General features: G+C 41.2%; 1 protein-coding gene across 1 annotated transcript; it reads left to right on the top strand.

The window, feature by feature from the left end:
- The first annotated feature begins 738 nt into the window (after nt 1–738).
- On the top strand, nt 739–19,161 carry CHMP1B (charged multivesicular body protein 1B). Its single transcript, XM_054039806.1, has 8 exons — nt 739–889; nt 6,776–6,873; nt 11,123–11,269; nt 15,105–15,173; nt 15,258–15,365; nt 16,184–16,227; nt 17,661–17,733; nt 18,613–19,161. The coding sequence occupies exons 1-8, from the start codon at nt 874–876 to the stop codon at nt 18,655–18,657; spliced, it is 600 nt and encodes a 199-aa protein (XP_053895781.1). The 5' UTR covers nt 739–873; the 3' UTR covers nt 18,658–19,161.
- The last annotated feature ends 7,093 nt before the right edge of the window (nt 19,162–26,254 follow it).

Here is a 26,254-nt window from a genome sequence, read left to right as displayed (position 1 = left end):
ATTGATGTCTGGTCCCTCTTAGTCCCATGAGCGAACAACCCCCAAAACAAAGAGCACAAACAAAAACCTTGCCCCCACCAAGATTTGAAAGTATCTTGTCCCTTTATTGGTCCTTTGGGTCAGGTGGCAGCCAGGTTACCTGAGCTTCTTAACCCTTTACAGGTAAAAAGATTTTGGCGTCTCTGGCCAGGAGGGATTTTATAGTACTGTACACAGGAGGGTGTTACACCCTGTCATAACTATAAAGGGAAGGGTATCAGGACGGAGGGCACCCAGGGGTTGGAATGGGGGGGGGGGTTGCTCCCTCACTCCTGGCTTGGTTTCTATCACATACAGGGTTTCCAGTTTGGTTCAAGGGCTCTCAGCACCCCCATTATACAAATTGTTCCAGCACCCTAGGGGCACCCGAGTGTGTCAGCTAGACCACTAGGGATGTGTGTGTGGGGGGGGGTCCGGATAGAGCGGGGGGGGGCAGCGTCTGTGTCGCGACAGCCCAGGTAGTGTGGGGGGGTGTCGGGATAGAGCAGGGCGGGGACAGCCGCACCAGCGAGGCGCTCCCGGAACCCATTTCCACACACCGCGAGGGGGGTGCGGTGTCGCGCGCACCCAACCCCAGCACGGCAGCTTCAGCTGAGTCTCATCCGGGGATCGCCGCTCCGTCTCCTCCCCCCGCGGTGGCGCGCACGTTCCCTCCACCCCACTGCTCGGGCGCCGTCGCGGGAGCGCCAGGCCCCGCCCTCCCTGCGCGAGACGCAGCTCGGGGCGGGGAAGGCGGAAGTCGGCTCCCAACAACACCCGAGAGCCGGGTAGCGCTGAGTTCCGATCCAGAGCGTCCGCCTTCGCCGGCCGGGTCGGGCCTGAGGAGCCGCCGCCATGTCCAGCATGGAGAGTATCCTTTGGGCTGAAGGGCAACGCGCCCGGGCAGGGCGAGACGTGGCGGGGAGAGTCCCCCGAGTGTCTGCAGCCCCGCCCCTGGAGACACCCACCCTCTGAGAGCTGGGAGAGCCCCCTGAGGGGGGGCAGGGCCCATCCCATCGAGAGCTGGGAGAATCCCCTCGGGGGGGGGTAGGACCCCCCCCCCCCAGAGGTGGGAGAATCCCCTCGGGGGGGGGGTAGGACCCACCCCCCCCAGAGCTGGGAGAATCCCCTCGGGGGGAAGGACCCCCCCCAGAGCTGGGAGAATCGGGGGGGGGGAAGGACCCCTCCCCAGAGCTGGGAGAATCCCCTGGGGGGGGGTAGGAACCACCTCCCCGGTGAGCTGGGAAAAAGAACAGGAGTACTTGTGGCACCTTAGAGACTAACAAATTTATTAGAGCATAAGCTTTCGTGGACTACAGCCCACTTCTTCGGATGCATACAGAGTGGAATATCTGGGAGTATGGGGGGGGGAAGGGCTCCCTTTCCCCGCCCCCCCCCTCCCCAGACCTGGGAGAACCCCTTCGGGGGTAAGGGCTGCCCACTCCTCCCTGGCACTGTTGTTGAATGTAAGGATCTATTGAGTGACAGACACACCAAACCCTTTCCTCACCAGACAGGGGATGGGCTGGCACTGAGAACTGCCATTGGCTAGACTGTCAACTTCTCCCACCCCGAAGAGGGACTGGCTGCATTGCAGGGAGCGGCCTGAACCCTGTGACTATTTCTGGGTTCCTAGAGCCCAGTGTTTTATTTCAGCATGAAAGCAAAATATTCATTCAAGCCTTGACATGGGCTCAGACTATCTCCTTTTACCACACAAGGCTTCCTGGAGGCATGTGATACAGGGTGGATGTCATAGCAAGTGCTTAGAGTGCAGTGTTTCGTTTTGATCTTTGATTATGTGGGAAACTGGAAGAACCTTGAAATGATCCATAGTAGAAACTGGTAATTTCCTTGATTGTAAGACATGATGAAGGCAATGGTTTAATTATAAACTGCTCATTTTCTATTAGTACCACACCAGAAATTGTATTGTTCTAGTCTTGGATACCAATTTGGGCTGTCAAGCGATTACAAAAATTAATTGTGATTAATTATGCGATTAAAAAATTAATCACACTGTTTAAACAATAATAGAATACCATTTATTTAAATATTTTTGATGTTTTCTACATTTTCAAATATATTTCAGTTATAACACAGAATACAAAGTACAGTGCTCATTTTATATTATTTTTATTACCCAATATTTGCACTGTAAAAAAAAAAAGAAATAGTATTTTTCAGTTCACCTAATACTGTACTGTAGTGCAGTCTCTTTATCATGAAAGTTGAACTTACAAATGTAGAATTATGTATAAAAATAACTGTATTCAAAAATAAAACAATGTAAAACTTTAGAGCCTACAGGTCTACTCAGTCCTATTTCTTGTTCAGCCAATCACTCAGACAAACAAGTTTGTTTACATTTGCAGGAGATGATGCTGCCCACCTCTTGTTCACAATGTCACCTGAAAGTGAGAACAGGTGTTCTCATGGCACGGTTATAGCTGGCATCGCAAGATATTTACCTGCCAGATGCACTAAAGATTCATATGTCCCTTCATGCTTCAGCCACCGTTCCAGAGGACGTATGCATGCTGATGACTGGTTCTGCTCAATAACAATTCAAAGCAGTGCCGACCGACAGATGTTCATGTTCATCATCTGGGTCAGATGCCACCAGCAGAAGGTTGACTTTATTTTTTGTGATTCAGGTTCTGTAGTTTCCTCATTGGAGTGTTGCTCTTTTAAGACTTCTGAAAGCGTGCTCCGCACCTCATCCCTTTCAGATTTTGGAAGGCACTTCAGGTTCTTAAACCTTGGATTGAGTGCTGTAGCTATCTTTAGAAACCTCACACTGGTATCTTCTTTGTGTTTTGCCAAATCTGCAGTGAAAGTGTTCTTAAAATGAACATCATGTGCTGAGTCATCATCCGAGATTGCTATAACATGAAATATATGGCAGAATGTGGGTAAAATAGTGCCGGAGACATACAATTCTCTCGCAAGGAGTTCAATCACAAATTTAATTAATGCATTTTTTTAACAAGCGTCATCAGCGTGGAAGCATGTCCTCTGGAATGGTGGCCAGAACATGTAGGGGCATATGAATGTTTAGCACAGGGGTTCTCAAACTGGGGGCCGTGACCCCTCAGGGGGTTCTGGGGTTATTACGGGGGGGGGAGGTCGTGAGCTGTCAGCCTCCACCCTAAACCCCGCTTTGCCTCCAGCATTTATAATGTTAAATATATAAAAAAGTGTTTTTAATTTATAAGGGGGGGTCGCACTCAGAGTCTTGCTATGTGAAAGGGGTCACCAGTACAAAAGTTTGAGAACTACTGGTTTAGCATATCTGGCATGTAAATACCTTGCAGTGCTGGCTACAAAAATCCCATGCAAATGCCTGTTCTCATTTTCTGGTGCCATTATAAACAAGAAGTGAGCAGCATTATCTCCCATAAATGTAAACAAACTTGTTTGTCTTAGAGATTGGCTGAAGGAGAAGTAGGACTGAGTGGACTTGTAGGCTCTGAAATTTTGCATTGTTTTGTTTTTGAGCATAGTTATGTAACAAAAAAGAGAAATCTACATTTGTAAGTTGCACTTTCATGATAAAGAGATTGCACTATAGTACTTATATGAGGTGAATTGAAAAACTGTTTCTTTTGTTTATCATTTTTACAGTGCAAATATTTGTAATAAAAATAATATAAAGGGAGCAGTGTACACTTTGTATTCTGTGGTGTAATTGAAATCAATGTATCTGAAAATGTAGAACATCCAAAAATATTTAATACATTTCAACTGGTATTCTATTGTTTATGATTAAAACTACAATTAATTTTTTTAATCACAATTAATTTTTTTGAGTGAATCGCGTGAGTTAACTGTGATTAATTGACAGCCCTAATACAGATTATAGGTGGAAATAAGTGAATAATTCCATTTTTGCAAGGAAAATAAACTTGCTAGATGGGAGAAGGAAGGACTTCTTTTGCCAAAGGAATGTGAAATTCCTTGGAATTTTTCCTGTATTCATGAATGACACAAGTGTCTTTGCCAAAATTTAGCGTCCCAGATGGGGGTAACATCAAGTTACTGCTACAGGGCTAATAGAAAACTTTTTTTTTCTAGCAGTATATGTTCTCCCCTCCCCTCCCCTCCCCTCCCCACCCTACAGCAGTGGGATATGAAGAGAGTGAAAGTTATTTTGTTTACAAGAATATATTTTATCTTCATGTTTTATAATGTGTTTGTAGTGAGAGATTTCTTATATCTAAAGTGTCTCTTCCATTCGATCTTGCCACTCTTCAGACTCCCTTTCCATTTCAAGTCTGACTTGTTTTATGTAATGGGTCTGATCAATATCCACTTGGATCTTAGTATCTTAGTGGAGGGACAGGGAGAGCAGCAAAGGTGGCTTTACATCACGCTTTCATTCCCCCAATCCTGGTTGGGCTGGGGGATGCCAGTTCAGTCCCTGGTGCAAACTTGCACCTGACTGCCAGCAGCTCCAAAGGGCTGTTCTACCAGCCAGGAATAGCTGAAATGCCATAGCACTCTGGTCTTGCCCCTGTGCCAGAGTCTCTGACGGGGTGACATTGAGCCACTTACTCTAGCTTTAGGTCAATTGGGGTTTTCCCCACACAATAGAAATTGTTAGCTGGATGGATCATCTGGCTTTGAGGCCATAGCAGGAGCCAGGAATTTTTTTCTGGTAATGATAAGAAATCATACTTAACGTCCTTTATAAACAAAAATAGAATAAACTTTTCCCTGGTATATAAAATGATCTTACCTTTAATGCTTTTTTTCTATACGTTTGGCTCAGCAGTATCCTTGTCAGTAGTTCTAAGGATGGCAATAAGGTGAAATGTTTGAACAGGTTTCTAAATAAATTATGGTGAATATAAGAAGAAGTTTGGTTTCATCTGAGTTATCCTATATTGAGACAGGTACATTTAAAGGTTGGAGCAAGTGTGCCATGGCATGAAAGATCTGTGAGGCAACAGATGATGTATTGTGCTATCTAACGTAGAAACATTGTGAGTAATTGAGGAAGTTTAAAAATAAAATCCTGGTGTGTGTCACAATGACTCAAAGCCATTGATTTAAGGAAGTGATGTCATACTTTACATGGTCATTCTGATCATTGACCTGAGCTGGATTGCAGTTGGCAACCTGTAGCTGAAATACTTCATAGCCTATTATCAGTCCCTAGGCCAAAGCAGTCTAACTTACGTTACATTGGCCTGATTAAATCTCCCTTCTCTTTTTGTTCCCACTATTTTCATTCTCTTGTGGTGTCTGTTTTCCAGCCTGGTCAGGACCTAAAATGCTAGTGTAAAAACAAACAGAATGCTTTTTTTGGTGGAGAAATTTTTCAGGCCTTTTTTACACATTAGAAACAAACAAAAAAGTACAGCTATCTTTTTCCTTTGCAGCTCACCTTTAATTGGATTTATGATTTAATCAATATTCCCAGAATGTTCAAACTTTAAATGTGCGATGGTACAGTGACACTATATGGCCTTGCACACCAAACTTATATACCTCTCTGTTACAAAAATGAGGCATCATGATGAAGTCGGTTGTTAAATGTTTTCTTCATATTCACCTTCAAGCCAGGGTCAGCTATGCAACTTTGATGCACAAGCCAGAGACTAGAGTGTGTGATTTTTTTAGGGGAAAAAATCCTGCAATTCTGCAGAAGATTATCATTGCATTAATGTTTAGTTCAGTTAACATTTCTTATTAACAAAGAAAAGATTGTTCACTCGTGGTCAGTGTGCCAACTGATGAGTGGATGTTAGGGTGAAGAATTATATAGAAATAATACACACATTATTTCAGCAAAATAATTCTTTGCCTCCTAAAAGGAAAATATTCATCCTTCCAGGGACTTATATAAACATTTATTTATGACAGAGAACAATTTGTTATTTACATGTGGTGAATTTTTGATATTTGGTTAGTAGGGTACTTAAGGGCAATGCTATTCCATTAAACAGCACGTGTGACAAAATGATCCATTGTCATCTAGTAAGAGTAAAGAATTTATAACTGAAGGATGTTGTAAAGCCTCACCTTGTCATGGCCAGGTGTTATAGCACACATGGTGGGTAAGATTTCTCATTTTTCTCCCTATCTGATAGGGAGATGGGTGAGCTGAAAAAGAATGTCACCGTAGCTTTGTTTTTCATCTCAAATTTGCCATAATTTTAAGCTGAACTCTTTTGATTTTTCTGTGTGGGTTTGTGGCACCATAGCATTCCTTGGAGCAGGAGGTAGCATCTTAGTAGGGTTTTAAAGTTAAAACTATATAGATGCTGTGTGAGTGCTAGGGGTGGAATCTTCAGAAGTGCTTAGCATTGCGATGACTCTGCTCCCTTTGAAGTCCATGATAGAACTATCATTCTCTCCAGATTCCCAGGACTTCAAAATCACTCTACCTGTATGTGCACATGTTCTAAAGACCAGCATTTTTTATTTCTTTTAACTACTTGAATTGGGTCTTTCATCAAAGTAAGCTAATTTTGGTTGTGAACTTGTTTTTTAAAAAAGTGTCCAAACTATGGTTTTAAGCTACGATGACAAAAAAACATGGGCTATGTAAAATTAAAAAGAACAAAAAACCGCATCTTTGTTTGCTCAATTTCAGTTTCATGCAAATTAAAGTGGCTGACCTATCAATATTAAAATTTGCAGAAAGAAATAGAGTATGCATGTAGTGGGCTACTAAATCCAACGGAAAGCGACATGTTCATATTTTAAGTATTGCTAGTATTTTGTAGATCCTTAATATGCATTGCAGAACACCTGTTTAACTTGAAGTTTGCTGCCAAAGAGCTCAGCAGGAATGCAAAAAAATGTGATAAAGAAGAAAAGGTTGAAAAGACTAAAATTAAGAAGGTAAGTAATGAAACTAGGTTATGTGTATATACTTAATTTTTCTATTTTGTGCTAGTCAGGTCCTTAACTTGTATTTTGTAATGTTTCTCCTGGTGTGCATTGTAATAAAACAGGAAGTGTATGTAGATTGGCAACATATGTCCTATTGGCTGTAACATATTTGTTACACACAGACTGTGGCCTGGTCTACACTACACAGTTAGGTTGACATAAGGCAGCTTATGTCAACCTAATTATGTCAGCGTCTACCCTACAGCTTTACTGCTACCAATGTAAAGGCTTGTCTACACTACCGTCCAGGGTCGATCAAAAATACACAACTTCAGCTACGTGAATAGCGTAGCTAAAGTCGATGTACTTAGATCTACTTACCGTAGTGTTTTCACTGCTGTAAGTAGACAGCTGATGCTGCCGTTGACTCTGCTTGTGCTCTTCGTTCTGGTGGAGTACCGGAGTCAACGGGAGAGCGCTCAGCGGTCGATTTATTGCATCTATGTGAGACGCGATAAATCGACCCCCGCTGGATCGATCACTGCCCGCTGATAGTGTAGACGTGCCCTACTACACTGACATAATAACTCCACCTCCACAAGAGGCTTATGTCAGTTTAGTTAGTGACACGGTGTCTGTAGACACTGCATTCCTTACATTGGCTGTTGGCTGTAAGTAATTACTGTGGTGGCTGTAAGTCAATCTAACCTACATTAATTTAAGATTGTACTGTAGTATTTTTTTATATTTTTAAAATATTGTACATATTAGTTAACACTGAAATGGAATGTTTCATAACTTTTTCTTCAGAATATGTATGCTGTGTTCTTGTAGTGCAGTTAATTTAGAGAAACACTGTCAAGGAAAAAATTATCTTAATGTTTATCATACTATTAAATGTGACCTGCGAAGAAGATTTTTAAAATAGGGTTCATGTCCTTTTTGCTGCTTAAAGCTAGCCTGAAGTTTTTCTACTTGTTTTAACCTTTTCAATAAAAGGAATATCAACTCCTGGAGATCTTTTTGAGCATCTTATGTGGACTGAGAGGTCCCACAGTCCCTATTTGAAGTGCTAGGAGTGTTGACTTTTCAATAAAACCTTTCTTCTCCCAAGTGCATGTTAAACATTGGCGTTAAATAGGTCTTGAGGAAAGCTTTAAATGGCTAAAAACTCAAAGCTTAGTTGCTCTGCTTTTAGTCTCTGGTCTTGTATCATAATTCCATTAATTTTCTAGTCCATAAAATTCAAGTGAGACAAGCTGAATTTCAAATGAAAGAAATAAGTGCAGGAAAACCTTTCAGGACTTCTTATATTGTAAAGAAGCAAAAAAGGACACAAACCCATTTTTTTTCCCATTTCTAACTCCTCTTTAAAATGTAGTCTAGAATGACGAACTACATTAATTCATTATTTTTTGAAGTTGAGATTTATTTTTTTCTTGTTTTCAGTCCAGTGACAATACAAAGAAACTGTATTGTGACATGTTAAAGATAAATTTCACTTAATCATCTGAAAGTGTGTTTTGTACTATAATTGTGTGCGTTTGTGTATCGGATTTTCTCAGTACTGTACTAAATACTAGTCTTGCAAACTCACTTGGGATCTGAAATTTAAACTGAGTTCTTTTCTGGTGTAGCTAGCTTAAGGTGTTCTATCATTGCACATCATCGTAGAGCATCTTCCATGTAAAATCAATAGAGAAGTCCCAAATGGACTTCTTGGAGTCTTTGGCACTTCTTCCAATTTGAGATAAAAAACTTTGTTTTGAGTGGAGGTTTTTAATTTTCATTTTAAATTATTTACCTTGTTTAGGTTGATTTTTCTGAGAGGTTTAAATTTTTTTTTGTTAGGTGGGTTTTTTTAGGTAGAAAGGGATGTCAGTGTTGACTCTGAACATGATGGAAAGGCCTTTTCAAAGAGGAAGGTATTTTAGTGTTTCCTAAAGTCTCTGACTCATTAGTACTAGATCTTGCTTACTAAATTCTGCCTCTTCAAGTGCAGATTATATGGATATAACTGAGGGCAGAATTTGATCTTTCAGTTTGAATTTAATTGTCAGTTCTGTTGATCTATGAGAATCATAAGGAATAGAGTCCAGCTTCCTATTTCATTGCTGTTGGACTGGCTTTTTTGTTGTTGTTATTGGGAGACTTTTTTCATCTCCAAGCAGAGACTTTCATTTCCCTGTTGGACACTGGTAACATGGATTATGGGAGCCAGTAACTTGACTTCCAGCTCTGCCTTTGCATTTCTCTGCAGCAGAGAGAACTAAAAGAAGAGTGTTAAGGTTAACCTGTAATGTTTAGGGTTACCATACGTCCGGATTTTCCCGGACATGTCCGGCTTTTGGGGGCTCAAATCCCCGTCCGGGGGGAAATCCCCCAAAGCCGGGCATGTCCGGGAAAATCGGGAGGCTCGGCCGGGGCCTCTTTGTGCGGGGCCGGGGGCATGGTGCCCGGCCGGGAGCCGGGCCGGGGGCCAGGCCGGGCCAGGGTCGCAGTGCCGGGCCGGTCCGGGCCCACGGGGCCGGGCTCGCGGGGCTGGGAGCCGGGAGCCGGGCCCGCGGGGCTGGGAGCCGGGAGCCGGGCCGGGGTCGGGGAGCCGGGCCCGCGGGGCTGGGAGCCGGGAGCCGGGCCGGGGTCGGGGAGCCGGGCCCGCGGGGCTGGGAGCCGGGAGCCGGGCCGGGGTCGGGGAGCCGGGCCGCGGGGCTGGGAGCGGGGAGCCGGGCCGCGGGGCCGGGAGCCGGGAGCCGGGCCGCGGGGCCGGGAGCCGGGCCGCGGGGCGGGGAGCCGGGAGCCGGGCCGCGGGGCTGGGAGCCGGGAGCCGGGCCGGGGTCGGGGAGCCGGGAGCCGGGCCGCGGGGCTGGGAGCCGGGGGGTGCGCCGGGGGTGGTCGGCCAGGGCCCGAGCCGACCCAGGCTGGAGCCGCTGGGGGCCAGCCTGGGCCGCGCCGCGCCTCCTTCTCCCTCCCCCGCCCCTTACCTTACCTTACCTTACCTGCTTCAGGCTTCAAGCAGGGGAGGGGGCGGAGACTTTGGGAGGGGGCGGAGTTGGGGCGGGGGCGTGGGCGGGGCTGGGGGCGGGGCCGGCCCCCCCGGGAGTGTCCTCCATTAGGAGGCACAAAATATGGTAACCCTAGTAATGTTGGGTTATAATGACAGGATTAGTGTGTTTGCATTGCTTTGAATATCTAAAGCACTTCATATACAGTGGGTTCTGCTTTTTAGCAACTTATTGTTATCCAAGAGTAGCCAATAAGCGAAAGGCATGTTTGTGGGGCTGCAGCTAGGGAAGGAAGCAATGGGGCAAGCAACCTTTGCCTGCAGCTTCACAAGCCTGCCTGTAGCTTGTGCTCAACATTCCCAGAGCTTCCTTCTGTGGCTGCAGCCCTGAAAACCTGCCTTTGGGGCTACAGCCCGGGGAAGGAAGCTCTGGGATGTGCCGAGAGCAGGGTGCAATCAGAGCATGCAGGGGGAGGTACCATGCCACTCTAGGGGACCTCAGCACCATGAAAAGCCCAGCATCTGCTGCTCCCCTGCCTGCAGCATCCCCTCTCAGCCCACAATGACAGGAGATCCCATTGCATGTGGATGTGGGTGCTGCAGCCCTTTACCTTCAGTGTGGGCCCCATAAACCTGCCTGCAGCCAGGGTCTTTCTTCCAAAAAAATAAAGTTGTTAGCAAATGGCCTGTCTGTTGCCAGTATCCAAATCCCGTTAACCTTAAAATCAATGGGATGGGGTTGGTTCCTGGCAAAATGTTGCTGTTAAACAAAAATTGTTAATATATGGATTGCTGTTAAGCGGCATCCACTATATACACAGTGAGGGAGGGATACTTTTTGTTCTGATTTCATAAACAGAAAGATACTGTAGTGAGGTATACGTATTCATCTTAAGTGATTTGTTTTAGTAGTACTAGAAGTATGAATTTTGATGAAAAACCGGGTGCTTAATGTGTTTTGAAGGTTAGATATTTGTGAGCATATAAATCCAGAATGATACTCCATAATACATCTGTAGATTTACTGATATTGAGGCTCATGGAAGTAGCTTAAAGTTTCAGGCATACTTCCTTGTGCATAGAAGATGCCATCTAGTTCACATCCAAGTCAATTACAATCTTTTCATTGACTTCAATGGGAGTTCAACTGGACCTAGAGTTCACTTGTTTTGCAAGTATAGGTTTTTTGAAGGGCTTACCGCTGCTGGGTAATTACTGCTAAGAAGGGTTAACAATAGTTTGCTTTTATTTAAACAGGCAATCCAGAAGGGTAATACTGAAGTTGCAAGAATACATGCAGAAAATGCAATCCGACAGAAGAATCAAGCAATCAATTTCTTGCGCATGAGTGCCAGGGTAGATGCAGTAGCCGCAAGAGTTCAAACTGCAGTAACAATGGGCAAGGTAAGCATGTTTTCATACTTCCATATATAAACTCTACAGAAAGATAAGGCCCCTGATTCTCTTTTAAACTGTCTTAATTCTATCCCTAAAACAGTGAATTAGTAAGCTTACTGGGATGGCTTGGCAGTCTTCAATTGTGGCCCACAGTAAACTAAGTTGTGTGTGAAGCATTGGCTTGTGAGAGTTATGAATTAATTAGTTGGGTTAATGCCACCATCTTTCATATGTTGTTGATGCCATTGTTGCATGTTTCTCCTAGTACTTACAGGAAACAAATGTATCTTGTTAGCTAACCAGTGCGTCTTAATTTAAATCAATGTCTTGTGTCACAATTTTTTAAAGATAACTGGCCCTTCCATTTTACAAGTAGATGCACTTAATAAATTGATTTCTTGTGGGTTTCCAAAAAGGCGCATAGAAAGTATTTCTGTTTTGATCTACTATAGCAGGGGTGGGCAAACTATGGGCCGGATCCGGCCCGTCAGGGCTTTGGATCCAGCCTGCGGGATTGCCACCCCTGTGGCACCATGGGCCCCGCTCTGCTCCGGGAAGCGGCCGGCACCATGTCCCTGCAGCCCCTGGGGGAGGAAGGGGGCAGAGGGCTCCGTGTGCTGCCCTTGCCTGAAGGCACCGCCGCCCCCCCACCGTCCCCCATCGCAGCTCCCATTGGCCGGGAACAGGGAACTGCGGCCAATGGGAGCTCCGGGGGATGTACCCACAGGCGAGGGCAGCGCGCGGAGCCCTCTGCCTCCCCTCTCCTCCAGGGGCTGGAGGGACATAGAGCCGGCCACTTCCTGGAGTGGAACGGGGCCAGGGCAGGCAGGGAGCCTTAGCCCTGCTGCGTGCCGCTGCCAGCCCGGAGCCGCCCCTCCTGCACCCCGCTCCCCAACCCCTTGCCCTGAGCACCCTCCTGCACCCCAACCCCTTGCCTTGAGCCGTTTCATGCACGTCGCACCCCCTCCCACACCCAGCATTTCCTGTCGAACCCCTGCTTTGAGCCCCCTGCTGCACCCCAACCCCCTTACCTAGAGCCCCCACCACACTCTGCACCCCTCCTGAACCCAAACCCTTTGCCCTGAGCCCTTTCTGCACACTGCCCCCCCCTTCCGCACCCCAACCCACTGCCCCAGCCCTACATTCATGGCCCTGCATGCAATTTCCCCACCCAGGTATGGCCCTCGGGCCAAAAAGTTTGCCCACCCCTGCTACGGAATATGCAAAATAGATATGTAACAATAGTTTAGAATCTTTTAGACACTAGAACACTTACCCTTTATGGTCCCAGCTCAAAATGACCTGTCTAGTGACTGCATTTTTAAAATAGACTGTCAAGGATATTTCTGCAGTGCTGTTACTTTAGTTTACGATCTTATTAGATAGCATTTGGCTGGGAGATCCAAGGAAATTGTATGTACTGTAGGAAATTAATTAAATGGATTTCTTACCTCTCCATACTGAATCCGTGTCCTACAATGATGCTACAAAATCTTTAAGATGAGAAATAAAATGGAGATCCTGAGCATCTATGGTCAGTAAAGATGCTATGGTATGAAGTAGTGATGTTATTCCTGGTTTATACTGTTGGAAATAAGTGGCTTAGAAATACCTAAGGTAAACATACCATGTAACCTAAATTCCCTGTGCAGTTTCAGTCATATGCTGTTTTTGTTTTTTTCTTACTGTTCTGCGATGTTCCTTTTCACTGTTAAATACTCCAGATGTGGCTACACTTCAATGGCAGATGAAATAATTCTTGTATATTTGAAGTACGTAACAGTTATCTTTTGGAAGAAAAGGAACATGAGATTATTATTGCAGATCAAAGGCCTGAAAAGCTTTTTAAAAATTAGTTTTTTAAAGATTCCTGGGCTTGTTTGTGGTGGTCTTGTTTTTATTGCATCCTGTTCTAATAGTTTAGATAAACTATATGGGTTCAAAGATTTAAAGGAGTTAACATGACTTTAACTGTCCAACATTAAACAATGTTAAACAGAGTTTGGTGTATAGAGACCTCAGCCTGCTTAATACCATGGGAGACCCACCATTACATTAAAAAAAAAAAAAAAAGAAAACTATTTAAAAGATACAGAAAAGTAGGAAAATCAGTTGAAGCATTTGAAATGTAAAGTATTAAGTAAGGTTTTTATTTTAACGTGCCTTGTTTCCTTTCCCTGTGGCTGGAGAGAGTTTTTGAAAGGAAAATCCCCCTTTGTTGGATAGTCTTTTAGATGATATTTAAAGATGGAAATAACTCTCCTTTTTAGGGAAAAGAGAACTTAGGCTGTGTCTACACTGCCACATTAGCGCTAAAACTTTTGTCATTCAGGGGTGTGAAAAAACATAGCTCCTGGCAATAAAGCCTTATAACATAGCTCCCAGCGATAAAGCTACCACCACTCGTTCGGGGTAGGTTTTTTTTATCATTGTAAGAGCTCTCCCCTGGCGATAGTGTGTCTATACTGTCCACCTCATGGCGCCACAGCGGCACCGCTGTAACATGGGTAGTGTAGACATACCCGTAGTTGAGAGGGTCCTGGAGCTGTTGCTTCTGTTGGTCTGATCCTGCTTCCTTTAGGACACAACAAGACAAACACACAGGGAAAACAAAACATTAAAGACAGAAACTGCAGCTTCTGTCTCTGGTGTTGACTTTTGCTTGCATCCTCATTGCTGGAAAAACATGCATGGCCAAAGGTCTTTTCAAGACCTGGCAAACTTGTACCAGCAGTAGGCTGTTTAGGGCATCATGTTTAGCTGATTCTTTCTGATCGCAGACTTACAGCAGTGAAATGTGCAGTCTTGGCCTGCTAAACCAGAATCTTATTAGTCAGAAGGAAAAAGGAGGCTAGGAAAGAGAAGAAATAAGGTAGAGAAGGAAAAGGAGACAGGAGTGAGGAGGTAAGGGATGACAGTCTCACATCCCGGGTGGCATTTGGAAATTAGCTGGAGACAGTGGAGGTGGCAGTGTCATCTGGGTCCCTCTCCTTCTACATCCCTCGTGTTCCCAGGTCTCTCTTTGAGGACACCAAAAGGAATCAGTGGATGGAATAGCCTTTGGCACGCGACCCGCCAGGGTAAACCCCCTGGCGGGCCGCACCGGTTTGTTTAACTGCCGCATCCACAGGTTCGACCGATCGCAGCTCCCACTGGCCGCAGTTCGCCGCTCCAGGCCAATGGGTGCTGTGGGAAGCGGGCACAGGCCAATGGATGTGCAAAAGGTTGCCAAAGGTTGCTGATCCCTGGCCTATCCTTTATTTTGGTTCACCAATTAGACCTAATTTCCAACACAACAACATTGGTCTTTTGGTTTCATGTTTACCAAGTATGAATTTAACACAGATCTTGAGTTATATTAGTAGGCCTTTTTGTTGAGACTAATTCAGTCTGTTGGTCTCCCTTTTACATATTTTACCCTCAAAATTCATTTGTTATAGGCTGTTGTGACATGTTCTGAATTTTTATCCACTTTCTCACAGTTACTCACAACTGGGGTAGGCTTACTAGGCCTCAGTTATCACTACAATCATAACTCAAAAAATGCTATATAGATTTCAGTTCTTTCTGTTATTTCTGAAATGTCTTTATTTCTAGAGATTCAGCTCAGAGCATGTTTTTTTTTACAGCTAAACTGTAAACTTCTGAAAAGCAGGGTTTATAGTAAAAAGCTGATAGACCTGAAAACAGCTGTGTGACACAACTATTACAGAATTCTAAAAGTTCTTTGGATAAGAACAGACAAGTTTACTTCGAAACAGAAGGGGTTAACCAAACTAAAGATTGTTTATTATGTGATTTTTGTAATAGGTTTATATCTTTTTTACTTTATCTTTTTTAGGTAACAAAGTCAATGGCAGGAGTAGTTAAATCTATGGATGCTACATTGAAGAGCATGAACCTGGAAAAGGTAGACCTACATTTAATTATTTGGAATTCAGGGATATAAATTCAGTTTTATACTTTTGCTATGACAGTATTTGTTTATCTGCAGATATCTGCCTTAATGGACAAATTTGAGCACCAGTTTGAAACACTAGATGTTCAGACGGCACAGATGGAAGACACAATGAGTAATACTACTACGTTAACAACACCACAAGTAAGAATAACTGATATTGCAGCAAATAAAATACCATGTTACTCAAGTGTACACAAATATTGTCATTTTCTCTTCTATACCTTCTGTCTTTTGAAAGCTATAACAGGAATTGGAGCATTCTCAGTTTAACATGAGAAATATTTACATGCTACCTTGTGACCAAAAGAATAGTTTGAGCTGCTAAATGCTCTGATAAAAAAATGTACATATTGTGTATACTGTCTTAAACTCCCCTCTTACAACTAATGTGTTTGAGTGGTGGTATAGCATAAAACTTTCTGCCTTTCTGTTGAAATTTATGAAACTTTTGACTAACTTTTAGTAAACATTTTTAGTCAAAAAACATACCAACATCAGCTATATCACAATTAAAAAAACATAATTCCAAAAGAGTGTAAACATTTTTATTTTAAGGATTATATAAAGAAGTCTGCTGAGGGGGAAGATGCTTCCTGTGTCCTGATAAAGGACACACAATAGTGATAACTATAGTAACATTTCTGTAGTTGTGATATTCAAGTAGATGTGATTTGTACAGACAAGATTAGACTTAATCATATTTGGAAATATTACAGATCAGTAATTGAATTTGGAGAACTGATTTGCATGGCAGCCATAGTATGAGATGTGCTCCTTGTATTCTGAATTCCTGTAGCTCCCTCTGGTGGTGAAGACTGTAAATGTTCAAAATCCACAGAAGTTCCTTTCTAAATCAGTTTTATTAAGACAGTAGAATTTTTGCTTTTTACAAATCATGCGGTTAATCTTGTATTAAATACAATAACAGAAACTGATTCAGTTTTGATTTCCTGTTCTAGAACCAAGTGGATACGCTTCTACAGGAAATGGCAGATGAAGCAGGGTGAGTATAATATAAAAATTATTGAAGAGTAGTAAGCAACAGAGGGTCCTGTGGCACCTTTAAGACTAACAGAAGTATTGGAGCATAAGCTTTTGTGGGTGAATGCCCACTTCATCAGACGCAAGTGGGCATTCACCCACGAAAGCTTATGCTCCAATACTTCTGTTAGTCTTAAAGGTGCCACAGGACCCTCTGTTGCTTTTTACAGATTCAGACTAACACGGCTACCCCTCTGATACTTGAAGAGTAGTAGTAATTGTGTACCTTAAGGGAAGTGGCATCTGGCTCTTGTACTTGATTTTAATTAAATTAACATCAGATTTCCCTCACTTTAAATGTGCTAGTCTTGTGGAGCTAAATAATCCAGTGGTTGTCTATATGCTGAGCTTCCACCTCCGGATATCATGGCTCAAATCTTCATGAGTGAAAATGCATAAAAGTTATAAACCACCACATAGTTTTGGCTTGATTATTTATGCTAAAGTCTAAAACTAGAACAGCTCATTTCTGTCATAAAAGCACTTTACAGAAATGGACCACGCTGAGATAATTAAACCTATTTAGGGTGCACTTCATCTATTTATGAATAGGTTTAACTATCTCAGCATGATCCATTTCTTTATAGTGATCTTACAATAGAAATGAGTGAGGGCAAGGCTACATAAAATTTTAAAGTACAGATGTTTAATACCATTGTGCTCTCAGCCTTTAAAAAGGCAGTGAGGGACATCTGGCTTAATACTAAAAAATGATTGAGCCCAGGGTAGTGCAATCAGACGATCAGTGAACTCTGCTTATCTATCTAATCTAAATGTGTTTAATTTGAGTTGAGAAAATTGCCAGTGATAGCAGGGCCTGGACTTGATGACCCAGGAGGTCCCTTCCAGTCCTTTGCCCTATGTTCCCATTACACCCCTTTCATGTCTTCTTTGTAAGACGGGAGCTGGTGTTACTGCTTTGTTGCCATAAATGCACTGCCCCATGGGCACGAAAACAATGTCCCTGCTGCTGGACTGGGCTTTGCTGGGGATAAGGGAGGGATGGAGAATTAGTGCACCATACTACTACTGCTGCTGGGTTGCCTTTATTTGACAGACTTTGTATTAAAACTGTGATGTAGAATTTGATACTTTATCACCAGTCTGAGCCCTGCTTAACCCATTGGTACTATCCAAAAGCATCCCCAGTAAACAGAAATGTTGCTAATTATCCCAGCAACTATTACTGTTAGACAAACTCTTTGCTTGGTGATCACCCCACTTTCCTGATCAAGCTTGGCTAATTAATTGGAGTACAAAGTATCAGGGTGTGCTTGAGACACTGATGGCCGCACGCTATATAGAACACCATTTTTCAACTATTGTACACCCTGTTGTGATCTGTCGCTATATTTATTTTTGTGATATATATTTGTCTTCTGTTTTTAATTGTAGCCTTGATCTGAACATGGAACTACCCCAGGGGCAAACAGGTTCTGTTGGCACAAGTGTTGCTTCAGCAGAGCAGGTAAATATTGCTTTGTAGTTTTTCTAATAGATCATTTATCACATTTATGTAGAAGGGTTACTGTTGTATGTGATATTTCAAATGGAAATTTATTTGCAAACTTCTAGGGCCATATAATAAATTAGTTTTATTTTTATCAAAATAAATGCAGTGTGTAAGTAAAACAAGGTTTGCTTGCAGGCATAAGGGGTGTGTGTTTGTGTTTTAATGAGTCTACCAGTTGTGCACATACTTTAACTTTTCCTCTGTTCACTAACTGGACCATCCAATGTATATACTGGGTCAGGTCCTCTTCTCTTGCTAAGGTCCCCTACGCTTCTGAAGCAGTGCAAAGGGGCCTTAAACTAGCTCTGAATGAGCAGCTCAGAATTCCTCTGGCCCTGGGCAGATCCTCAGCAAAGGTAAAACTGGCATAGCTGTTAACACCCCCTGCTCTGGCAGAGGAAGATGTGAGGGGCTTAGCTTTTAGAGTAATGTGCTTCAGTGATCTTGCATTGGTGAATGATCCTTTAGGGAATCATTTTAGCCAAAGTATGCTAGAGGACCGTTCCAGCTTGCACTAACGTCTGATTTGGCCATTGGCTGGTTCTGCGAATAGCAGAGGTATAGAGGTGGTATAGAGCCACCATTCTACTTCAATTTCTTATCCGTGCTGAGTTTGAGCTTGGTTCATTTGAGGATGCACCCGAATGACTCAGTTACAGTGGAGTCAATTAACACTTGTCTCCTAGAAATGCAAATTCTTATCTGGCTCTTGCTTGTGTCTTATTTACTGTTGTGTTTGTGGTGTGACCTTGGATAGTACAAGTCTTTTCATTTATCTTTTTTTTAAACTAATACATAGTAATGAATATAACTTTTTATTCTGACATTCTGCAGGATGAGCTGTCACAGAGACTGGCCCGCCTACGTGATCAAGTTTAACTTAAGTAATCAAAACTGCAGATCTCTGTATATGCTTCCAAAGCATTCACTCTGTATACATATTATGCAGTATGTCCTGGATGTCTAAATGTTTGTACTATATGATACTTCACTTTTGGCTTGCTGTCCTTTCTAAATACATTAAGAAATTCAAAGGTATCACAGCCCTTAAAGTTTTTCTAGGTCTGTACAGTACATTTTGAAGTTGGGGATATATTTTTACAATTATCTTTTCACAGAACCAAGCTAAAATTCTAAGTCAACTAATAATGTTGCTTCATTCTAGTTGAAGGAAAAGCTGAACACTATTAACATGATATATAATATTTTAAATTATAAAGTGGGTTTTTTAAATTATGAAAAACATGTACAGTTGGGGAACTGATGCATGCAATTCAGATGATGGTTGCAATTAACTTGCTTACACAGCAAAATTCATGGAATACACAGATGGACGTGTTGTCTTTGTTAATAAGCATATTAAAACACATAGTTGGACTTGAATCTGTTTTTATGGTCTTTTAAAACTACATTACTTGCAGAACAACTTAATGGACCAGTTAAAAATTAGCTACCAAAAGCTGTTTTCGCCGAACTGGGAACTTGTGTAGTACCATCACTTCAGTACAGAAGGAATAAAAATTATTTTTCAACATTTTTGTCTAGATTGTTTGACACATGTATATTAGTCAAGCAAAGTGACTCCATATTATGTTGAGTTAAGGCAACCATGTTAAAATATCTTTGAACTGTCATCCTTATATTCTGTAAGAATATAGACTGAGTTTTGCAGATGTAACACCAACACACTTTGTAACATTTTTGCTATGATAGGTGGTAGCCTATTTTAGACTTTACTGTCTACTTAAAAAGTAAACCAATTCAAATATATTCTGCTTACTATGAACTTCAATTTAATGTTGTCAGAAGTATCAAACTCTTCATACAGTCCTAATTCACAGAAATAATTATAAAAATTTCTAGTTAGAACTACCTGTGCTGTTATGAAAAACAATGATTTATGCCAAAAAAATTACTCTTCGGATTTTTTTAAAAACCTCTGTACTTAGGCTCCTAATTACTTTGTAGCTTCTTTTGTTGTAGTGACGCCTGTTCATTACAGTAAGCTATAGTGAAGTTTATTAGATTTTTAGAAGTAGTCTTTAACTGACAGATGTGCAGGGTGTCACATAGCTGCGGTCTTCTAGTGTTGCAAAAATCTTTACATAATTCAAACAGGATTTCTCTGTAAATATATAAATATATAAACCCATACTGAAAACCCAATCCATTCATGAAATCGTTTAAATAACAAAGGCAATCCAAGTACAATTAGAGACTTTCACAAGATGATACGTAACTGAGCATTTGGCGTTCATACAAAATATTCTTCACTGAGAATAAGGTTATATTTCAGCAAAGAATAGTTAAACCTGTGTGCAATAAGGTAAACTGCTTTTGGTCAAAGCAACAATCTTGGATCCATAGGTTTCTTGGGATGTACTTGCCATAACACCAAAAGTTTACTGACTGAGATAGTCCACCAAGTGTTATTTTCATCTTATTAAAACAGTCCTCTTAGTCATCTGTATAAAGTATAGTTTATAGTCCTAGGTTATTGAGGTAGAGATCAAAGCAGGGAAAAATCATTCCGGGAATATGGATTTATCTTTATTTTCCATGAATAAATTATTTTGACTGTCTAATGGTTATTATTTTGATGTGTGTCACTTGCTGGAATGTTAATGCATTGTATATATTTATCAAACTGTGAATGCTTCCAATTTGATTAATTAAAATAGGAAACAGATGTTTTTTAATCTGGTAGCCTTTAACTTTATTTGCTACTTTTTCAGTAATAATTTTTCTTTTTAAAAATATCTCAGATTGGAAAATGAGGAGTGACCTTTAACGTTTTTATTTTTATTCACTCCTACTAAACATGTAAACATCTTCCCCCCAACAAAGTTGTAGGAACTAAAGATCTGGTTTGTGTGAGCAGGAGGTGGATAATGCAATATAGGGACTCCTCTCTCTCAGGTCTATAATGACCAAACATCATTATTTGATGGCTGTTTTTCCTTAATGTAAAATGACTTGGTGAGCTCAGTGCAGCTTTTGGTTGAACTATCCATGTGTTCACAAAAAAATTACCACCATGGTCATTAATTGGCAATCTCAAAAAGGCCACTAACTGATTATGCTGGACTATTATCATTCTTAAAAGTGACCCCTCCAGAAAAAATTTCCTGGCATGCTAGCCACTGCACTGCAGCTACATGTGTTCTAACTGTTCTGTCTCTAAACGGAGGGATTAGGTCTTTAAATCTGGCACCTTTCATCAGCATGAAATTAACTTCAGGGGTTAGAAACTATTGGTTTTTCAAGTGTTTTTTGCAGTTGGCACATTTACCAATTTATCAAACAAGATCAGTTTATTGTGCAATAATGTGAAGGCTGAGTGTCAATAGCGGTCTGGCTGCTCTTTTTTGAACTACACTAGGACTAATCATTTTATTAAACACAATGTCCTGAAAATTTGTGTTTTGAAAGATATTGTCAAGTCTTTCACATAACAGTTTACAGTACATATGAAAATGTTCTACTAGACTTGCACTGTTCTCTCATTGTCTTCCTCATTCAAAGAAAGCGGCTTTGAAAATTAAAATAGCCTTGAAAGTATGTTGGGGATAACTGTATATCCGGGAGGAATTAAAACAGTCCATAAGTCCCAAACAAGATATTGACAGCTGAACACAAGGTACATTATATCTAAGTTCTTACACTGTGCCCATCATCTCTGTGGATAAGCAGAATACCAGTGCAGGAAAGACGAATCACAATGGGCTAAATAGTGTTTTCAGTTTCTTCAGAATGACATTTTAAATCCGTTATATTTATCAGCTGCTCAGCAGTTGGTTTGGATTCCTGGAATCAGTCAGTTCTTCACCCTATTTGGCCTGCATTAAACCCCACTATTAAATCTCTTTAGTCTGTTGCTGCTGATAAACTTTTCCTGGCTGCCTGGCTTTTCTTAAGTTAGCCAGGAAGCAAGTAACACATTCTCTGATTTTGCTATTTGAGCATGTTGCATTTTACCTTGTGAAGTGAATGTGTTTAGCTTTCTGTAGCTTTTCAAAAATGGATGAAGAAATGATTGTAACTACAGGTAGCAGCCAATCAAATAAATATATAGTTATTTATTTTGCTAGGATGAAAATAGATAACACACAGTGGTTCTCAAACTTTTTTACTGGTGACCCCTTTCCCATAGCCTTTGAGTGCGACCCCTCCTTATAAATTAAAAACATTGTTAATATATTTAACACCATTATAAATGCTGGAGGCAAAACGAGGCTTGGAGTGGAGGCTGACAGCTCTATGTAAGAAGCTTGTGAGCCCCTGAGGGATCCCGAGCCCCAGTTTGAGAATCCCTGTGCTACACGAACATGTTTATGGCTCTCAAGCCCTCCAAAGAGCTGTGCTAACCAACCTTTCCAAAATGCTTAGCAGTATCTTCCCAATGTCATTTTTTTCAAAGCAATTCATAACAGGGAAGTAGATCTGAAGGATGATTCAGATCACCATGTAGCATTGGTGCTGCTGAATTATGGTCCAGTTGTCTGCAGTGTGCATACTTCGCTGATTTGAGCAGCAAGTGTGTATTTTCAACACCTAGAATGAAATCCTGGCCCCACTGACTTTAATGTCAAAACTTCATTCACGTCATTGGGGTCAGGATTTCAGCCCAGCCTTATATTTAGCATCTTCTGTGTATAGATGTTCTGCCCTATGTTGGGAAAATGGCATTCTTCCTTATCTCCTAGTAAGCACAATATGTATATGACAAGGGATTTGGATCCAGATATATTTAGCAGTAGTATGTTTAGCGCTAGCAGATTTTCTATTTCTAATGAGTCCTTGGAAGTGCTTAAAACTGAATGTTAATGAATTTAAGTTAAAAGCAAGATTTTTTTTTTTTCATATAATAGAATTAGGCATATTTATAGAGGTTTTTGTAGAGGCTTAGTATATTTTGGTGGGGTTTTGCATGGGAGATTCAAACATCCAATAAAAGGCCTTTCATTTCTGTTGCAAGAAAAAATTTATAGTGGGAACAAACTTAGGCTGATCTTCATAGTTGGAATAAATTCATCATCTCGTCATCAAGTGTTCCAGGAGAGCGTGCCTGATTGTGGATTGTACCCAGAGATAAGTGCCACCCTGCAGTCCAGACTCAGACACCAAACCTTTTAGAGGGGCAGGGTTCAGGACACACCCCTTATTAGCATCTCCCATTAGTTAATTTAGGTGGTTCCCCACTTAGCATGCTGGCTTTTGTGGATTGCACTCATAGGCACCTGTCTCTCCCCATTCATTGTAAATGGAGCCTATGTGCCTAACCCAGCTTTTATGGATCCCATTGTTGCCCCAGTGATTTTTCTGGGGCCTAAAAGTTAGGTGGTGGTGTGCTGGGCATTATATGTCCCTTTGTGTATCTGGGCTAGTTCCTTCTCTGTCCTCCATCCTTAGAGTTCCAGGGCTGTTTGTATGGGGCTGTGGAAATTCTTGGTTTAAAATATATTGTCTGTAGCAAATACAGATGATAATGCTTCATCATTTGTGCTTACGTTTGTGAGCAGGCACACCTAAAGAGAAATGTAGTTTGGAAAACCATCCCCGCAACAAAGAAAAAGGCCTTCCAATTTATGCTTTCCCCCTCCCCCAGCATCTGACGCATCAGTATTTTTGTCTGATCATATTTATAAACTTCCAATGTACCCCCAAGCTGCAATGGGGTAAAATTATGTTAGGCATGGATATTGTGTTGGGTTAGACATAGGTATTGTATGTGTAGTGAGCAGTACAGCCAGAAGATAGGTGGAAAATTGTATCTGAAATTTTACAAAAGAGAGAGACTGATGAAATAGCTAGAGCTTAAAGGGAAATCATGATTGTACCTCTGCCATGTTTCATTTTGGTGCTTACTATTTTCTTTTTTTAAAATGTCGTTTGCAATAACTGGGAGTAGAAAATAGTATTTAACACCAGTAGCACAACAAACATGCCCCAAGGCTTACAATTTTATTCACTATAGCTTGTCTCAGCATACGGATCTAGACAAATTTCATCGTGTCATGAATATCCTTAAGTATTTGTTCCTCCTATCAGAAAAGAATTTGGAAATCAAGTTCTTCTGGATCTCAGCGTAAGAACTTAGGGAGTTAAGTAGGTGTCGTCCCAAAAGGCGTGGAGCTAACATTTGAGGGATTACTTATGAATGATTAAACATAAAAAATGAAAACTAATATCATTGACTTTAAACATTTCTCATAATAAATGATAATGCTTTGATAAGGTGATTAATACTTTGTCCATCATTCTGGACTGGATTATGCTTTTAATGTTTCCATTGTTTTTAGAACCTCCTCATAAGACAGAAGGGGAGATAATTTGCTATTGATTTTTGTCCTCCGTATGAAAGCCGTGGGTGGGTGTGTCTGTCTGTCTGTCTGTCTGTCTCTAAGCAATTTGGCTTTTATTTTAACTTTTCTTTCCTTTGTTGCTTAAGCACCAGTAGAGGGAGCCTAAGGTTTTGATTTTTGCATGGGTCCTACACAAATGGTTATCTTAAAGTAAAGACAAATGGTTCAGAGTGCATTGTCCACCAGTTTCTTACCAGTTAAAGCTACTGTACATCAACTTTGGGCCATAACTTCTTGATAGTATCAGAGTTAAACAGGCAGTTACACTTTTTACTATACGTCCTTCAATTAACACCAAAATATTATACAAAATGCAAACTGCAAATATGTTGCATAATGTTTTAAGAATTTGTTTAAAATGTTTTTTTCCAAGATTACATTTTTGTTTTTTTCCTTGCTGTTTCCTTGCTTACTAGGGAGTTAAGTTGTGCCTTGGAGGTCTCTATATTTCTGGTAGGAAGGGGCCGATGGAATTTTTGAAGTGTAATCTTTGATTAAATGATATGCAGATCAGAGCTGGTTAGAAATATATTTTGGCTGCCCTCTAGTTTATCCTTTTAACCTGTGACAATACACTTAAGACAATATTTATTATGTAAGGAAATAGGCATGCATGTTTGCTGAGTCAATGGTATATCCTGCCAGCATGATTATATTCTTGCTTGAAAGTGTCATCTATGTTAAAATAGATTTTTAATTTTAAAACTAGTTGGAGGCAGAATATGCCCATTTGCTCCTGGTTCAAGTGCTCTCCAAGTCTATACATGTATTTGTTCTTTAGTGTTTGCATTTATCACACGCAAAGGTTTAGTTTCAGCTCCATGGAGTGAGTTGTGCAATATTTTTTTATTTTTGGTCAACTGATATATTTTTTCAGTAAGACCACAAGAAGGGTCAGTGGCCTTACTTGTATCGGAAGCAGCTCTGCATTACCATTCAAATAAAGGAAAAGACCTATCTGGGCAATCTGCAACTAATTTCAATTGTCAATTGGACCCTTTTAACTTGGAGGGAGATGCAATAACTGAGTTTAACAGGCTTTAGTTTGACCTTTACTCTTCTTTATTAAGCAAGTCATGCTGAATCAGCAATGACATACAGTTTAAAGCTAGAAAGCCAATGGGACTTAGGCTCTTAAAAGCGCCAGAGCGACTTAAACTCTACCCATGTTCTACAAAAGTGCTTTCTCTTATGGCTGTGGACCATTCTTTTCAGGTATGTAACCACATTTTGTCTTGCATATGGTCAGAGTCCATTTTCAGCCTTTTCCTTATATCAAAATAATTATTTCTGAGTATGATAATATTTCACTACTATAGACTTTTAATCAAAACAAGTGGGTTTCTGTTGGGAAGATCCAGATCTATATTAGGATGAAACAATCATTTTGCAAAACCCTGAAACATAAAAATGACACAAAAGGGATATGATAGGACCATGCTTTTCCGCTTGATATAATTATCTTAGGCCTGGTCCACACTAAGCCCCCAGTTCGAACTAAGGTACGCAACTTCAGCTACGTGAATAACGTAGCTGAAGTCGAAGTATCTTATTTCGAACTTAAAGGTACTTACCGCAGGTCCACACGCGGCAGGCAGGCTCCCCCGTCGACTTCGCCTACTCCTCTCGCAGAGCAGGATTACCGGCATTGATGGCAAGCACTTCCGGGATCGATTTATTGCGTCTAGACAAGACGCGATAAATCGATCCCAGAAGATCAATTGCTTGCCGCCGAACCAGCCAGTAAGTATAGACGTACCCTTACTAATTAATGGAATTTTATGAGCAAACGTTTTGAGGTTATATTAGAACAGAGCAGCAGTGGGATAGGAAATATTAAGAAAGAACTCAAAATTTCTTAAATTTTTTTTTAATTATTTTCAAAATTTTAGATGGGGATTTATATTTTCTATGTAGGTATTCACTTAGCCCTTGTCAATGTAGTGATGGAATTTTTCATCAGTTGCTGCAAAACAGGTTACTGCTGTAATGATAATTACGTTTCATTACTAAAATCAGTTATTTTCGGGAAAGTTTCAGTTATCTGTATAAAGTCCTAACATTTGATTTGAAACTCATAGGAAAAGCAGACATTTCCATCACGAGTGTTG

This window comes from Malaclemys terrapin, chromosome 9, assembly GCF_027887155.1.
Source record: "Malaclemys terrapin pileata isolate rMalTer1 chromosome 9, rMalTer1.hap1, whole genome shotgun sequence".
Classification (NCBI taxonomy): domain Eukaryota; kingdom Metazoa; phylum Chordata; order Testudines; family Emydidae; genus Malaclemys; species Malaclemys terrapin.
Note: the sequence above shows the minus strand (reverse complement) of the source record. Positions and strands in the feature narration are given on the sequence as shown.